The sequence below is a fragment of the Mustela erminea genome, chromosome 8 (genome assembly GCF_009829155.1).
Source record: "Mustela erminea isolate mMusErm1 chromosome 8, mMusErm1.Pri, whole genome shotgun sequence".
NCBI lineage: Eukaryota > Metazoa > Chordata > Mammalia > Carnivora > Mustelidae > Mustela > Mustela erminea.
Genome location: NC_045621.1, coordinates 641,854 through 660,244, shown reverse-complemented (window position 1 = coordinate 660,244; position 18,391 = coordinate 641,854). Strand labels below are relative to the sequence as shown.

At 38.9% G+C, this 18,391-nt stretch overlaps 1 protein-coding gene across 7 annotated transcripts in view; it reads left to right on the top strand.

Annotated features, from left to right (window-relative positions):
- Positions 1–8,048, top strand: part of TFPI (tissue factor pathway inhibitor) — an 89,050-nt gene extending 81,002 nt beyond the window's left edge. For 4 of the 7 annotated variants that reach the window (XM_032354109.1, XM_032354113.1, XM_032354108.1 and 1 more), the window contains 2 exons: positions 4,760–4,939; positions 5,644–8,048. In XM_032354109.1, the coding sequence (XP_032210000.1) occupies positions 4,760–4,939; positions 5,644–5,750 (287 nt within the window). In that variant the 3' untranslated portion in view covers positions 5,751–8,048. Of the gene's footprint in view, positions 1–1,386; positions 1,412–2,757; positions 2,875–4,759; positions 4,940–5,643 lie in introns of those variants that run through there. The other 3 variants (XR_004288361.1, XM_032354112.1, XM_032354114.1) reach the window with 3 other exon arrangements.
- Positions 8,049–18,391: the final 10,343 nt, after the last annotated feature.

Below are 18,391 nucleotides of genomic sequence, written 5' to 3'. Positions count from 1 at the left end.
CTCCAGGAATCATCTGCTTTTGTGGGTATGAGAAGAGTGAATGTAATTAAAGGCATTGCCCACGTTTTATTTAGCAGTTGTTCAGGCACCTTTAAACATCATCGTGGAAGTATAAATTTATATAAACTTTTAGTGGAAAATTTGGCAGCATCTACAAAATTATCAATCGAGTATGGCTTTTGCACAATTTTTTTTTTAAAGTTATTTTTAGAAGACTGTATTGATCTATTTGACACAGAGAGAGAGCACGAGCAGGGGGAGCGGCAGGCAGAGGGAGAGGGAGAAGCAGGCTCCCTGCTGAGTGGGGAGCCCGATGTGGAGCTTGATTACAGGACCCCAGGGTCAGGACCTCAGCCGAAGGCAGACGCTTCAGGACTGAGACACCCAGCCACCCCACAATTCTGATTTTAGAAAGATCTTTAGAAATATCTGAACCCGTGTACAAGAATGCTCACGAGCCATCAATAGGAGCTGAAAACAAGAATCCACATGAGTCGTGGTTGACTAGACACACTGGACTCAGTTCAAGAGACGAGCACCGCACTTATTAACAAGAAGGTGGATATGAGCAAATACTGAAACAGTCACAAAATACTAGTAAGTACAGGACGACACAGAGTGGTACGCTCGTATCCGTTTGCCTGTGCAAGCAATTTGAAGGAAAATATTACCAAAACATTGACAACAGTTAAGGGACAAGGGTCAAATTAGAGAGAACTTTTGTTTTATATTTGTTATACTTTTGCATTAATTCAGTGTCTTACAATGATAAATTATAATTAGAAAGTTAAAGTCTTTATATTTTTCTTTACTAGAAAATTATGGGGGAAAAGAACATATTATTCAAAGGAAAGATTTGTTATTCAATTCCTTAAAACAATCTCAGAAGACAAAACATTTCTCAGCAAGTCATGGGGTGATTCATAGATCCTAAATTGGTTGGTAAAATAAAAGCCTAAATGTTAGGTATGTAAAATGGGAACAGGAAGACAGCATGGTAGGACTCAGAGTGACTACAAAATTTGAAGTTTCAGTATAAGTTTTGGAGAAAATTTACATAAACCACTGTGAATAGAAGACTGATTTTGTAGTGCGCCCTCCAGTTTAGCAGAAACACTAGATCATGGCAGTTCCTGGCAGCATGTAGTGGAGCCTGAACTCTGAAAACTGTCCTAGAGCCTCTAAGTGGAAGCCATCCAAGTTGTTATTAATGGCAAGATCAAGACAGAATGCATTTGGTTATTAAATTACCTTTGGAAAATGAACAGAAGTCAGGTTAGTATCTTTTTATTCTATCTTAAATACCTGTGAATAATTATAATCTAGACCAAAAAAAAAGTACATTGTGTAACTACTTCAAAACCTTTATATTTTCTTTCATTATAGATATCCTTGTCTGGATTTTGAATAGGTGAGTGCTTATGTTTCTCTAGAGTATGTGGTACTTGAAAACAACCAAGCTTACCTCCCCACGGGGGCCAGAACGCCTGTTTCCTCACCTTTGGAGATGATAATCAAGGACTCAAAAAATCGTTAGAACTACAACGTCCTTGAGAAGCCGTCTGCTTCATTATTTTAGTCATAGGTTGTTGTCTATGCCAGAGGAATCTGATGATAGTCTTCTTTTTTTTTTTTTTTAAGAGAGGGAGAGGGAGAGGGAGGGGGAGGGGAAGGGTCGAGGGAGAGGAAGAGAGAGAATCCCAAGAGGCTCCTGCCCAGTGTAGAGCCCAACGTGGGGCTCGATCTCACAACCCTGAGATCATGACCTGAGCTGAAATCCAGAGTCGAATGCTTAACTGACGGAGCCGCCAGGGGCACCAATCCAATGATAGTCTTAACTACTTGGAGTTCAAATGATTTTATGAGAATTGTATTAAAAACTTTTAAAAGTCAACTGTAATACAACATTCTTACTAATTAATTTCAAATTTTAACCCACTATCAAAATACTTGTATTTTTAGGGCTACAAATCATAATAATTATCTGAGTTAACACTGAGTTATATTTGATAATCTGTGTAGACAGTGATTAAAATCAAGGCAAAAAAAGTGAAACAAGTGAACAACCGAGAGACTCCAATGGCATCCGTGTGGGCCAACTGCCTGTTTGCCTTCAAACTAATCTCACTGCCGCCTTCTTGCCCTGTCTCATACGTACATCGTGCTCTTTCCCATGGCTTCTGAGTAGATTTGGTGAGTGGCAGACATTGTTGGAAGACTCAGTGTCCAAAGGAAGACAGAAGCTAGGGTACCTCTCCCCACCAAACCCGTAGTATATGCCCCACGGTTCCAGAGCCGCCTCCATTGCTAACTTCAGTCTAGGTCTGGAGCCCCAGATGTACCAATCAAGCTTGTTCTTACTTTGAAATAGCCTTGATTTTGTTATGGGGCTAAGTGTGCTGCAGATCACGGGAACAGAAGGATGGATTTACTTCATGTTATCAGAAACTTCTCTCTGTCCTGGAATAAGAACTTTAGGTAGAACATTGCTGTTAACACATAATAATCAGCGTCTGTAAAGAAGTGTAACAGTTACAGAAATGTCTATATTTATTATCTTCAATTACTGTGGACTACTCAGTCCTGTTTTCAACATGCAGAAGTGAAACTAAGGAATAAGTCATACTGTCGTATTTCTACATCAGCTGTGAAGCATCTGTGGGTGCTTGCTGAAAATGAAAAAAAAAATAGCAATTTTCTCTGTTTCTCAAATTAGGCTAATTGCTTGAGGAATATTTCTTTTGTTTCTGAACACAGGTGATGACCTGGGAAGCTCATGGAGATAGAAGTGGGAGCAGGAGAGAGCCACCCCATGTTCTAGGTTCTGGGTTACTGAGAATCCAGAGCATAAAGAGCTGGAAAAGTCGCACAATAGTAGGCTCAATAACAGTGTTTCTCTACTGTCCTGTTAGAAAATTCCTCTTGCATAAGCCATAGTGGAGGCAGGAGACTTCAACCGTTTCTAGAAAGTTAAGTGTACATTCTCACCAAGTAACATTTTAATTTTGATTTATGCTGGCAGTAATCATGCACTATAGCCCCCACATAGGAGGACATAAAAGATGACTTAGGCTGCATGACTTAGTTTTTCAGATCTGAAGGTCTTCCTTTAAAAATCAGTGTTCATAGACCTAATCAAGGACCTAAATAATACAGTATTCTTTAGGTGACTACAGTTCTTCAATTTTGACACAGAATTTTCATCTTCCTAAAATGTCTTATATATTTTCTGTAGTATTCTGACTCTTGTTTTCCAGGATTTCTCTAGTATATGAGCCATTATATCAAGACACTCTCATCTTCATTTACATTATCAAGAAGGCAGGAGGAAATGTAGATGCTTGTATTTTTTATGTCTAATTAGAATTCTTTTCTTTTTTTTTTAAAGATTTTATTTATTTATTTGACAGATCACAGGTAGGCAGAGAGGCAGGCAGAGAGAGAGAGAGGAGGAATCAGGGTCCCTGCTGAGCAGAGAGCCCGATGCGGGGCTCGATCCCAGCACCCTGAGATCATGACCTGAGCCGAAGGCAGAGGCTTAACCCACTGAGCCACCCAGGTGCCCCTCTAATTAGGATTATTTTTCATTAATTCAGATCAGATCAAATAATTTCTGCATCTTTCCCCTCAAAGTGTTTCATTTTCTTTCTTTTGTAGTCTCATCAGGGGTTCGCTTGTCATCAAACCACTTAGCTTTCTGGCCAACCTATTTGCCTTCATTGGCTGGATTCCTCAAAGATCTATTTTCTGCCAGTTTTGTATATTTAGTATACCCTCTTTGTCTGCATCCGCTGTCCCACATCTCACTATTTGGCAAAGCCCCTAAAGTTTTATTATTTTGATTCCATCTACCAACTTGCCTGCAGTGTTGGTTTACTAATGTCAAGCCTCGTAAGTCTGTTGCTAGAGCACCAGCTTCCCCTCACTGACAGGAATTCCCAAAAGAGCTAAAAACTACCATTGAACTGAACCTACTTTTCTGCTTTGCCTTAAGAAAACGAGCGATCCTCATATAACCCTGGTTGCATTTTCTTTCTTGGTTTCTAAAGTGGTTTGTCCTGTCGACAGACCAGTTTGTATGCTTGGTTTAAACCCGCACGTGTCCTAGCTCACCGGCTTTAACAATACGCCTGCCTTTGCAAAAACGTCTAATTCATCAAGAACTGATGCCTCAGGTCACAAGAGAACTTGATCACCACATCAGTCATGTCTTCAGGGATCCTCCTCTGAAGCTCGAACACCTGAATTCCTGTGCCTTAAACCGTGGTTAACTACCCCACCTAGAACTGGAGTCACAGGGCGGCAGCAGCCGCGCCTCCTCAGCGCCAGTGCCTGTGTCCTCAGTGAGGGTGGACTGCTCATCCGACGCTTCTCCCCAAGTCGAACATCCACGAACAAAAGGATGTGTAAACACTGATAATCTGCTAAAGGGAACACGGTTAACAAATTTTTATAAATTTTTGAGTAGCGGTTTCTATCATGTGCAACTAGTTTTTTCCCCTCTAGAGCGTTACCACAGCACTTCACTTTAACAAACAGATCTACTTTATTTCCCAGAGGTCCTACTGTGGTGAACACTTGGAGATTACTAAAGCATTTTCCTGGAGTTGAAATACATGAATTTCACTGAGTACTACTTTTATTCAATCAATCAGATTACTGTTTTGAATATACTATAAGAAAATAGAGGAACAATAAACAATGTGAAACTTTCAGATTACCTGCCATGCGATTTACTATGTTTTCTTGATGTTCTTAGAATTTCACGGTCCTTCCTGGTGTCTGACTCCAGCAGACAGAGGATTGTGTCACGCCAATGAGAGCCGATTCTACTACAATTCCGTCATTGGGAAATGCCGCCCATTTACGTACAGTGGGTGTGGAGGGAATGAAAATAATTTCACTTCTAAAAAAGCATGTTTTAGGGCTTGTAAGAAAGGTAAAAAGGACATTTTTCCCATTAATTCACTAGTGTTTAAGATAATAATTGCATTGAAATTATGAACAAATTTTAATATAAGAAAAATATTATGATATTAGTTCTACTTGTAATAAGCAAAATATTGTAATTTAGGTAATATATGTCCCCTTTTCAATGACATTTAGATGATATTGCTGGAGATATTAACTACAATTCCTCATAATGTGTCTTTCACAGAAAAAGTAATCTACTTGAAACAAAACATTCTATTCTTTAATATTTACATACTAAGCTTTCATTTTAAATTTTACCAAAATGTTTTTAAGCTGTCTTACAATGCACAACATTTAAATGTAGTTACTGATTTTCTTCTGAATATTAAAATGATGCAGGTTTATAGAGTATTAACATATAAGTAAAAAAATCACACGTAAGTCCACCAGTCATATTCAGCCACATGTTTGCTTTAATAAAATGAGCATGAATTTCTGACCGAAGATAAGAAATAAAAGTCAGAAACATGCTTATCCGATTTTGCTCATTTTTATATATGTGAAATGACTTCCTTAGAAATAGCTTGTTCTGCATAAAGACTAATTAAAGATTTTAAGCCAATTTTTTTGGTTTTATATATTTAAAGATAATTTGAGAAAAATGTAAATAAAATGTTTTATTATATTACTCTGTTTTGCACAATAAATTTGTTTCTCTTCCTTATGTAGGTTTCATCCAAAGAATATCAAAAGGAGGATTAATTAAAACCAAAAGAAAAAGAAAGAAGCAGAGAGTGAAAATAGTGTATGAAAAAATTTTTGTTAAAAAAACGTAAATTTTGTTACATTATTGTATCGGTTCTAAATATTCTGGATGAAACTTTTCACTATATTTTCTTTCCCAAAATCCTTTTAATGAATATTTCCATGAATTTTCTATGTACATATTAACCACTATTAATACTTTGTATCAGAATTAACTTCTTCATGTAATCGAAGTGCATATTCAGGGCTGGCTACTATGAATTTACTTACTCTCTCAATCCCTCTCTATTTCCTTTGACCACAAGTTATCATATAACTGACCACATCCAATCGGTCCATTTTTACATTTGGTAATCAGTTGTTTGAAAATATGTTGTCATTTATTTGCTTTGATCATGTAGATGATGATCTCCTTTATTGCCTATGCACAGGTTAAAAAATATAGCTATTAAAGATCAACCCCCCTTTGGATTTCACATCTAAAATGGTGACAAGCACTTTCTTCTGCAAGGATCGATCGGTCAACCGCGCATTGAGGGGAGCTGGGCATGGTACAATCCGTCATGTGCCTTCCTCCCTGGACCTTACTCTTCTCCTTGTTCATAAGCCCGTGCCTCAGATCAATCTCGAGCCAAACCATTATCAGAACAAAAAGAATCAACTCCATTATGTGCCTGATTTTGTTTAACTATTTTTTGTTGGTTTATGACCCATTATATTAGTAAAAATGGTTGAATAGTTGTGTGTTAAGATCATGGTCATGGTGGTAAGAAGAAGCTTGGTGGAAAGGGAAATTTTTAATGGTAATCAAAAGGAAATTGTTCATGTACGTCCCAAATTCATTGTTTAACAAAGTTTTCTCTTACCCAGAATTGTAAGAATATTTAAACCCGCTGAAACCTACTTATTTATCCTTGGGATCTGCATGTAGTACAACCCAGTAAGTCATGTTTAAGGTGGGGGAAAAGAAAGTCATGTTATTTCCATCGAAGAGGAAGATTCTACTAGAAAATCTATGTGATATTCCTTCTCAGTGACCTAACCTTTCCTTGGAGTTCATTCTGTTCTCCAGATCTAGACCTTTCCTTCCCGGCTCAGCTGTTGCCGGACGGACTCCACAGCCTTCCGGACATTCCGGTCTCTGTAGCCTCATCTCTAGCTTTGCCTTTAAATGGGAACTTGCCATCGAGAAGCAAGTAACCATTTCATCCTCTTAGTTTAGCTTTATGACTTTCCTCTAGCAGTAGGGTTCTAATTTTGCCTGTTCCTCAGTCTTGAAAGTTTGAAGCCAATTTTGACTTCTTATTTTTCTTCATATATATATGTATGAAGAAAAAATATATATATATCATCGGTCTCTGAACACGATTGCTTCCTGTTTCATAACCTTCAGCTCCAGGTCCCTATTGCACTCTTCACGTCAGTACTGGTTTAATTCCTAAGAATTAATTCAATATATTTCCCCACCATTCAGAATCCATCAAGGACTCACTGGTTGGTACTTAACCCCACCCCATTCCCCACAATTTTATTTTGGTATGTATTTTTGGGATTTAACTACTGCTCTCTTTCTTAACTTTCAATTTAGTTAAAAGGGTATACACTATTCACTGACTACATCTTTAATTACTCAACTTATTCATGCTGATTTCCTACCTAAAAATGTGATCTTTTCTCAACTTTCCACATGAATTCAGGGTCCAGCTCATGTACGCTATAAAATCCACATACTTTTGAGGCTGAATATGAAGTCCTAAGATATAATCATAAATCATTTTCATCCTATGGCATAAAAATTATATCATTATAAAATAGTGTCAACTTGTTCACTTAACTTTATATCTTGATTTCAAATAGAATACATACACACAATATATACATAAGTAATAATCTTAAACTGAATGTTTGCTGTGGAATTTGAGACTTTGGGAAACCAAAATCCCTGTGCAATATGCTTTCTTGTCATTTATACATGGATAGCAACACCCTTAAATAAAGGGTAACGTCTCCTTAGGTCAAGTGATTAGTTGCCACCAACAATGTATAAATAACACAGTAGTGAGTTGGACATTTTCTCCAAAAACCATCCATGGGTTCATTACGTAATCAAGACAGACTCACACTGAGACAGTTTGCAATGTTTAATTCACAAGAATATTATTTTTGCTGTATTTTTAGATAAGAAGCTCTCTGGTAGTACTGTCTTACTTTGTTTTACATAATCAAATACATCTAACTGTGAATTTTATATAGAATTACATTATACAGCATTTATATATATTTACCAACTTTGTTTATTGTGTTCAAAATTAACAAATATGCTGAAAACTGCTCAAATGATTTTAGTTTTTACATTACAAGAAATAAAATATTATCTTGAATAATGAAGTGTAACTGTTACGAAGTTTTTTTATATTTCAAAAAAGTTTAGTGTTCTTCAGTTATTACAAAGACTGAGACCTAAGACAAAGAATAACATTGTTCCAAAAGCTTCAGTTGACTTTTGCCTCCCGTATTGGAATTTGCTAATAATCTTCTTTCATTTACAAATGAGCATTCATATACTAGGACTTCTTATTTGTTAAACAAATTAATTACTATGCCTTACAATGCATACTCTGTTCCATACGTATTTCTACAATCGTCTCCTACAGTTATATAAATATGACACGCATATTTAAATATATATCATTAATATACATATTTTATTTAATATACATATTTATTTAATATACATATACAGATTTTGTAAGTGATTTCCAATCTTGACTAATAAAGGTGTCATGGCCCATTTCCATGCCAGAAGGAGGAAGAAAATGACATTAATCAACTATTTAGGAGAAATCTTGAGTGATTTTATAAAATGTTCCTGTTTGTCTCCTTTTTATGAAGTTATTATTTGAATTTAGTTTCCAACTTTTGACTTTCAGTTCTTTCTCAAGAACTTTAGCGTGAACACACCTGAATTACTTTTCTTGTACTCTGCCCCACAGAACATCATTCCCTTGGGGCCAGTCTCTGAATTACAACCACGTAGCTGGTGTCTGGGCTAGAATTACACAGAGCACTTTTTAAGGGAGTAGTGGTACATGGTAATTCATTTCTCCAAAGAAAGAGGAGAGATGTGAACACATGTGGTCATCTAATGTAATAAAATAGAGCATTAGGACAATGAATAGGATTTCCTCATCCAAAAATTTGGATCCCCAAAGTTTGAAACAAAATGGGGTTATATTTGATCACAAAATTTGAAAGGCCAAAGCTATTTTACTTCAGTATAGATGGACTCAGGTGCTCAGTCTGTCTTTATTCCTGATTCTTCTGCCCAGCATTTTTTGCCTTCATTTTTTAATCTTACAGCGTTACAAGATGACTTCTAGGATTTCAGGCTCACATCCTCTCAGATAAATTTTTCTAGAAAAGTTTAGACTCTCTTACCTCAAAGAATTGAAGTCCTGGCCTCAGGCATGATCCATGAAAGAAATCACCAGCAAGCTGGACTTCATTAAAACTAGAATCTTCTGCTCTGCAAAGGATAATAAAAGATATTAGAAAACAAGCCATGAACTGGGAGAAAAATGTCAGAAGACACATCTGATAAGGGACTGTTAGCCAAAATAGATAAAGAACATTTAAAACTAAAAAATAACAATGCTATTAAAAAAAAAAAAATTGGTCAGAGACCTTAGCAGACACCTCACCAAAGAAGAGCTACAAATGACGTAAGTGTATGAAAAGACGCTCCGCATCATAGGTCATCAGTGAAATACAAACGACAATGAGCTGCTACCACACATCCACTGGAATGGCTAAAACCAGGTACATGGACACGACCAAACTCCAGCAAACACACGGACGGAGCAGGCGCAGCCCTTACTTGTTACTGGTATGAACGCAGAATGGTTAGTCACTTTGGAAACCAACTGGGTAGTTAATAACAAAACTAAACACGCTCTTACTATACCATTCAGCAGTCAAGCCCCTTGTATTTACCCAAATAAGATAAAAATGTTTGTCCACACAGAAGCCCACAACAGATATTTGCGGCAACTTAATCCATAATGGCCATAACCTGGAAGCAACCAAGAGGTCCTTCAGCAGATGAACGGATAAACGGTGTTAGGTCCCGACAACGGAATATTATTCAGTGTCAAAAAGAAAAGCGCTACAAAATCGTGAGAAGACATGGAAGAATTTTAGTGAATATAATTAAGCAAAAGAAGCCAAACTGGGAAGTCTATGTGCTGCAGGAGCCCCAATACGTGGTGGTGTGGGAAAGGGAAACGGGAAATGGTAAAAAGATCGTGGTTCCGAGGGGTAAGTAGGGAAGGAAGAAGGATAAGCAGAGCACAGGATTTTCAAACCAGTAAAACCCTCTGTGTGTTGCCGTAATGACGGAGATGGTCATCATAGGTCATTATATCTCCAAACCCACGGACTGTACACCAGGAGTGAGTCAATATAAGCTATGGGCTTTGGGTGACTATCACAGGTCAGTGGAGTTTATCCACTGGCACAAAGGTACCGCTCTGCTGGGGGATTGGCTGTAATGGGGGAGGCCATGCCTGTGTCATGGTAGGACATATATGGGAAAGCTCTGTATCTTTCCTTCAATTTGCTGTGGACACAAAAACTCTAAGGAATTTTTCTTATTAAAAAAAAAAAATCCTGGCTGCCCTCTTTTTGATCCAAATATCTAATGGCCAGCCTTGACCCAAATATCATGCTTAGAGAAATGTGACTTTCTGATTAACCGGGTGTAAGTCACAAGTCCACTCCGAACATCCTGCTGGCATAAGCACTATGATCTGACTGCCAGGGTGGGGCCTAGAGTGAGGCTTCAGGCACAAAACTTGAGAAGACAATAAAAAAGTCAATAACCAAGATCAATAATAGTGCAATGCAGCATTTTTTAAAAATTAAGCAATTCATGAAGAAAATACCAAAATTATTAAGACAGGAGCAGTAACAGCCATATTAGAATCTGAGGCAAAAGAAAAAAAAAATCAGTAATACCAATGACTGTTAAGTATATAAAGATGGGTCACCTTTGGTCATTATTTAGTATAATAGAAAGTATTAACAGAAAAAAATAACCCAAATAATCATTTAATAGATAAAGTTCATTTGGTCAAATTCAACACTTGTTTCAGGATTTAAAACTTTGAGCAAAATAAAGATCATTTTTATCTGAGGAAGCATACCTGCCAAAAACATACAACATGATGTGCAGTGATAAAATCTCAGAAACAGCCCATGAGACTCAGGAACAGGACCAACGTGTGCTCCACTAACATCACTACTCAACATATCCAGGTAGTCTTCATTTCATACCCAAACAAAAAGAAACAGAAATTAGGCATAATTATGTCAAAGTTATTTTCATACAATATGCTTAGCATCAGGAAAATCCAGGGGCGCCTGGGAGGCTCAGTCATTAGCCTCTGCCCTGGGCTCAGGTCATGACCCCAGGGTCCTGGGATCCAGGCCTACATCAAGCCCCCTGCTCCGTGGGGAGCCTGCTTCCCCTCTCCACTCCTCCTGCTTGTGCTCCCTCTCTCACTGTGTGTGTCTCTGTCAAATAAATAAAAAAACCTTTAAAAAAATAAGTGAAAATCTAGGAAAATAAAAAACAAATAATACAAGTATGACAAGATTGCTACATGCAAGTTCAATACATGAAATCAAGAGCATTTTTGTACACTACACAGAAAAACGGAAAATACATACTAGCTATAACAGAACAAAACCCCAAATGTACGTAGCAGTAAATCCCATGAAAGATGTACATCAAAAAATTTTTTTAATCCTTTAGAGAAAATTGAAATTTTCTCTAAATTCATATGTTGAGAGACATAGAAAGAGCTAAATATTCTATTTATTGTAGCCCTTTGTGTTGGCAAAAAAAAAGGACACAAGATCCTTTGAGACTGGGAAGGAAGAAAATGTAAAATACATAATCATCTTTTTTTTTGTTTTGAGAGAGCGAGCGAGCCCCCACGCAGAGGGTGGTGGAAGGTTGGTCACGGGGCGAGGGCGAGGCAGAGGGAGAGAACCCCAAGCAGACTCTGCGCTGGGAGTGGAGCCGGATGCTGGGTTGGATCTCACAGCCCTGAGATCATGACCTGAGCTGCAATCAAGAGTCGGTCACCTAACCCACTGAGCCCCCAGGAACCCCAATACATAAGCTTTATCAAATTAAGAAATGGAGAAAAAAAATCTCTATTATAAAGAGAAAGCGGCATATGAATGGAAATTGGAGAGTAAGAGGGGTGCCTGAGTCTCGTGGCTTAAACATCTGCCTTTGGCTCAGATCACAATCCTAGGGTCCTGGGATCGGGCCCCACATCGTGTCCTTGGTCAGCAGGGAGTTGACTTCTCCCTCTCCCTCTGCCCCTCCTTCTGCTCGTGCTCTCTCTCTGTCAAATAAATAAAAAAAATCCTTTTCAAAAATTGGATTGTACGGGGCGCCTGGGTGGCTCAGTGGGTTAAAGCCTCTGCCTTCAGCTCAGGTCATGATCTCAGGGTCCTGGGATCGAGCCCCGCATTGGGCTCTCTGCTCAGTGGGGAACCTGCTTCCTCCTCTCTCTCTGCCTGCCTCTCTGCCTGCTTGTGATCTCTGTCAAATAAATAAATAAAATCTTTAAGAAAAAATTGGATTGTAAAAAATGAGAAAACTAGGAAATCAATTCAGGAGCCTAATCTTGAAGCAACAGAAAGTCCAGAAAACTAGAGCAGCTAAAAGAGAGGGGAGAGATCTTGAAGACAGAAGCAGGGTAGGTCTCCTCTATGGAGACGCTGCGTCATAACCGACAACGGAAACCCCAGCATCCCTCCTCCACACACAGGAAATGTCAAATACTAGCGAGGCAGAGAAGATTCCTAAAGCACAGAGAAGGGTGTGGGGGAACCGTCCTGGAGAAACTGAAACAAAGTGGGATTGTTCCTCCCATGGCCAGCATGAAGTCGGATATGAAGCTCCGAGGTTCACTGGTAGGGAAGGCTTCGTGCTGACCGATCTTTCAAAGGGATGCCTGTAGTACTTTTCTGGGAAAACAAAAGTTAATTAAAATACTCGTTTAATGCTTTCACCTTCCACCAGACGCTTTGGGGAAAGTTCCTGAGCGCGACCTAAGACACTATTTTTGGTTCCAATACTGACCCTACTGGGTGGTGATTTGTCACCCAGTTTCTTTAGTCGCACATTTACTCATACTTGAACGACTGCGCTAGACTGCCTGTAAGAATTCTCCCGATTTTGGCATTTTAGGGTTTTATGGTAATGTTCTCTATTTAAAAGCATTCAACGCCAATACATAGTATGCCAGAAAGTGTATGTGACCAAGAAGACCGTCCCAAATCCACTCCGGCCAGGCTGTTCCCTCGGTAATGACGTCTCCTCCAGCATCCCGTGGTCATCTTCAATGTTTGGCTATTTTTCCTCAAAACTGGCCTATGTTGATGCCCCTTGCCTTATCAAAATGGTCCATGTCCGAATCACATTTTCTTCCTCAGTGCCTTGTTGAATCCCAGACACCAGAAGATTTTACGAGAAGCTCCCAGGTTATTACTTAGCGGGAGTTCCACTCACTCTGGGAGGTTCCGAAGGCCTTAACAGTTTGGTTTTGCTTATGATTTAAAAACATTTCTGAAACATTAACTGTCTTCCCTCTCAAGATTATATGCATTCTGGAGAAAGCAGTTCATGTGCTTCTGATTCACGTGAGGTCATCAAGGCATTTTATGATCATGAAAGTTTTGAAATAAACATAAAAGCATTTAATCTTTCTTAAATCATTCTTCTTTAAAACTTAGTTTAGACAGAGAATTAGAGAGGGAGGGAGCCAGTGCATGAGCTGGGGGAGGGCAGAGAGAGACTCTGCAAGCAGACTGCCGGCCGGGCTCCACGGGGGGCTCCGTCCTAGGGCCCATGAGATCATGACCCGAACCAATCAGCTGCTTGACAGACTGAGCCACGCAGGCACCCCGTCTTTTAAAAATCATTCATAAAGGAACTAGCAAAATTCAATGAAAATAAATTATCTCTAGAACCCCAACCTTGTATTTCAATATAAAATTTATTTTAACAAGTTTTAGTTATATCTAACTGTGGCCAAAATTAACCCATTCCTGTCAGCATTACTAATATTTGCTCTTCTTCTCATTATGAGATAACATCAGCGAAATCAATTACGAACCTATTTGGAGGGTTTTAATGTCTATTTAATCTGTATTTTTACAGAGGTTATAATTTAAGCTGCAGGTGCTCTCAAGTTAGAAGCCAGAGGAAAATGCTACTACTGCCTTCTTCATCAATTTTTGGAATCAGAAAGCAAGAACTTTGACTTTCCAAAAGTCTATTTTTTAAACATACTCCCTACTCTCAACAAATGTTCAACAAAATTTGGAAATCACTCTAGGGGAATTTCCAGAGTTTCTAAATGTGAACATCTGTGAGCTACCTAATGATCCACCTCGCCAAGAGATCGCTCCTCCAGAGAAGGAATAAACAATTACCACGTTTTTACTCAAAATATCTGACATTACTCAATGAGAAAGTCTTCAAACTGTAATGTCAAGTATGATAGGAAACTTTTTATTTAACTCTGCGTATTCTCTCTTCCGCCCTCACAGATCACAGACACACACAATCCATCAGGGGGAGAATCTTTAAAGCGTAGTTTATCTCGGAGCTTCAGTAGTAAAATAGAACTTGTACTCACACAAATGCGTACTGTTTTAAAGGCTGTGGAAGGAAAAACAAATCAAGTAATGGACAGCATAGAATCTGGGTTCAAATCAGCCTAGATTCGAGCTTTTTAAGCCTTCGTATCCCTAATGGCCTCTGTTGTGACGTGGGAGACGGTAAGTCGAGCGCCTGTGCAGTCCTCAGTGTCCTGTTTGCTACACCGTAAGCCTCTACTAAAGTGGCTAACTAGTCATACTACAATTTGTTAAGTATTTCATATTTTAAGGCTTCAGAATATAGTCTCTGAGCTCTAGCAGTCACTCAAGTAAGTCAGGCAGTAAAAGTTAAAGCAAGAACTTTTAGGTGAAATTTGTTTGTTAATGTAATAAAAGAAATGGAATTGACATAAGTGGTTTTAAGATTAACTGAGAAAAATGTGAAAATTATGTATTTGAGAATTTTAAATCTTTTCATAATTTGTTTTTGAGAATATTGCCTAAGGGGTGCTAAAAATATTTTTAATATGGGAAGTTCTATAACAAGGGTAAAAGGGGGGTTAAAAAAATCAGTGAATGTTTTTATTTCTCTGTAAAATGTACCTTTTACAGAGATAAAATTTACCTTACAAAGTTTAAATGTCTTGTTTCTGAGAAATCTTGAGTTTCAAAATGACCATCTTTATTCCTTACGTCATCCTCTTAAATATTCAAAAACTTATGCGAGCATTCATATATGAGTAGCATTGAAAAGTGCATGATCCGGACAGAACCCAAAATATAAATATTTTAAATAGAAAAATAGCCAAGCCAGTGGGGAAGCTTTAATGCAAACTTGCCGAACACTGCGCTGTCTTGCTATCTTGCTCATACTCATTTTTCTCCTGTGTGGGATGATCTCACGGAAGCCTCAGTAATCACCATCACTTGACTTACATTCGTACAATTTTCCTCCAGAAGTATCTTCAGTAGCTTGTCAGGTAAATATTCTGCCAACAGCGTAAGGAAGGACAGGTTTCGAGACGAAACCACTTGGGTTTCGAGTTCCAGTTCTAGCAGTTTCCAGCTGTGTAAACTTAGGAGGATTCCCTTCCCTCATCTGAAGAATGAGCTAAAATCCTCGCTTTATGCTTTAAATATCTGAAGCATAGAGCAGATGTCTGAAACAATGTCTGTTATCGACATTGTTTTACTTCCTCAACTTCTGAAACAGAGCAGAGACCCAGCAGCACCACGGGAGGTTAAGTACTTAAAGATACACTAATCACTACAAATCGTTATTGAACTTGTTTTTATGTTTTACGATTAATACAAGAAGAGTTTCCTTCCATTGTAGTATTTTTATTCTCTGAATACCCACGCATGCCACGAGAAGGGGGCTTTAAGGGTCCCGTACATAAGGAGCCATGGCTAACGCTGTGAACATTATCTTCATTAACAACGGCAGAAAGACATGGAAACATTTCACAGGAAAAGCTTTGGCACTTACCTCCTCAGAGCAGCCCCACCACCCCGGCCAGACCCAACCACACCAAAACAGAGCATAAAACTTGGTTTGGATTGTAGGAGCACCACACGTAGAGTAAATGCAAATTCCTTACCAGGATCTACGAGGTCCCACACCTTGCATCCTGGTCCTGACGCACTCACGCCGCACTCTTCTCACGGACCGGCCTCCAGCCTCTACGGATAACCTAGTGCAGCCCTGGGATGGGCTTTGCTGGCCTGTGACGGAGTTCCAGCAAACTCGACTTTGGTGCCCCTCCCACACGTCTTCTGCTGAGCCGGGGTCTGGTCCTGCAGCTGCTGGGAGAATCGGTTCCTCGTAGCCCTCGGCGCATCCTTCTCCAAACTGTCCTCCCCCGATGGTGGCTGACGGCAGTTCCTTCTCTAGAAATGATGCTCCCCACGCCCAGAGTGGCTCCCACAGTGACTAATGAGGAGCCGGTAAAGACAGGTTCCTTTGCATCTGGGAGGCCAACTCTGTCCTGCAAATGCTCTTCCAGAGCCCGACCCTGATCGAGCAATTGACTTCGTGGGTCAAATCCAGATTTTACTTGAGACAACAGGTTTGCTCACCTCAGCCTTTTTCCAAACCTGCTTCATTCCCTTCATGCTTTTGCCTCAAGTCGACTGAGCACTCTTTCAGTAAATTGTTGCAACCGAATCCTTCTTTCTAATCTAGGGAATGTCTCCTACTTTTTCCCTTCTAGGTTCCAGAATAATTCTCATCTTCAGAGAAAATGCTTTTCTACAGGAAATCTGTTTTCCTCCATCCTACCTTGCTATCTACGTAGCCTGATTTGTTCCAGTCACTGGACACACTGCTTTCAGCAATCTGAGTTATTTAACCAATATAAGCAAAAATAAATGTCTTTTTCTAAATGTCTACCTGGGGATAGAAAATAAATTCCTTGAGATCAAGGACCATGTCTCTTGTACATAACGATGTACGAAGAACCACTTTGTACTTCTAATATCTGTCCACTGTTTGGCACACGATAGGTGATCAATTAATATGTGTTTAATGGCTGTTGTCAAGAAACCTTGTTTACTTAAGATACAGATGTTTATAGAGAGAAATCTTGGAGGTAATAATTATGCCCCTAAATAATGTCTCTCTCAAATGTCAGCTGTATTTAGCCAGAACAGGAATATAGCCAATTAATGACTATTTTTTTTCTAACACATAGTGATGGAATATATAGTTTTTAAGCTTGGATATAGTGAGGGACTGATTTGATAGACATCAGAGAAAACTCTGCTGTAAGCTTTTGAAGATTTAGGTTAGTTTTATTTATTATTATTATTTTATTTATTTATTTGACAGAGAGAGAGAGCACAAGGAGGAGGTGTAGCAAGCAGAGGGAGAGAGAAAAGCAGGCTTCCTGTTGAGTAAGGAGCCTGACATGGGGTTCGATCCAGGACCCTGGGATCATGGCCTGAGCCAAAGGCAGTTGCTTCACCCACTGAGCCACCCAGGTGCCCCAAGCTTTTGAAGAAGATCTGATTTGTATTCCTGGTCAGACACACAGGAGTAAGTCCACTCCAGCCGTGGACGTCAGAGTTGTCTAGCTTTAGATCGTTTCCAGTACTTAAATACATGTATGTAATGTATATATTTATTGGAAGACAAAAGATGGAAAGTCTTTTTAGTTTGTATTTTTAACTTATATTGTGTTTTTAACATCTAATTATTGGTTCGCCTTTATCTAAATATTTTATGATGTATTTTTTCCGTTATATATAAGTTGATACTTCACTTGTTTAGGCTAGAGCAAGTACGTGCCCATTGTAACTCCAGTTAACATGTGGATCAGAACATTTTCTTCGTAATCTTCCCTAGTTATTGGGATTTTCTTTTTCTTTTTCTTTCCATTTTCTGTCAAAGAAAGAATTTCATGATTCGGGTAGAGCAACCTCCGGCGATTTGGGAATTCTTGACACTAGGTGGCGGCAGGAGACCGAGGGACCCGCTTCCTCGCCGGCGAGCGGTCGAAGGCTCTGCTGCTTCTCTCCAAACTGTTGAGAATCCTTCCCAAATATACTGTATTTTTTAATATATACACTACATATAGTTCCACGTTCCCTTCTGTTTAAAAACGTTCACTGATGTTAACACCAGTAACAGAGTGATGTTAAATATGAGCAAATTATTGAAGAGAAAAATGTGAATAATTATTAACCTTACAAGCTGTATCAACATGACAGCTCAATAGAGAAGTTTCTGGTGGGAAAACATTCGTGCCATCGGCATCTTTAGAACTTAAGACATGGGCATTTAAGCATGTGCTACTTGCGTCACCATGCATAAACTCAAATAAACCATTTATTCTAGTAATCAAGATTGACATTCTCAAGAAGCAAATGGGCAGAAATTCACAATAAATGCCTATCCAGGGACAAAAAGGGCATCTCTTCCAAGGCCAACTAAAACTATCCTAGAAATAGGAAGAACTATTTTAAACTCTTCTGGGAAACAGACTCAGGTTTCCCAAAGGCATTAGTCACTGTCAATATTTAGGTT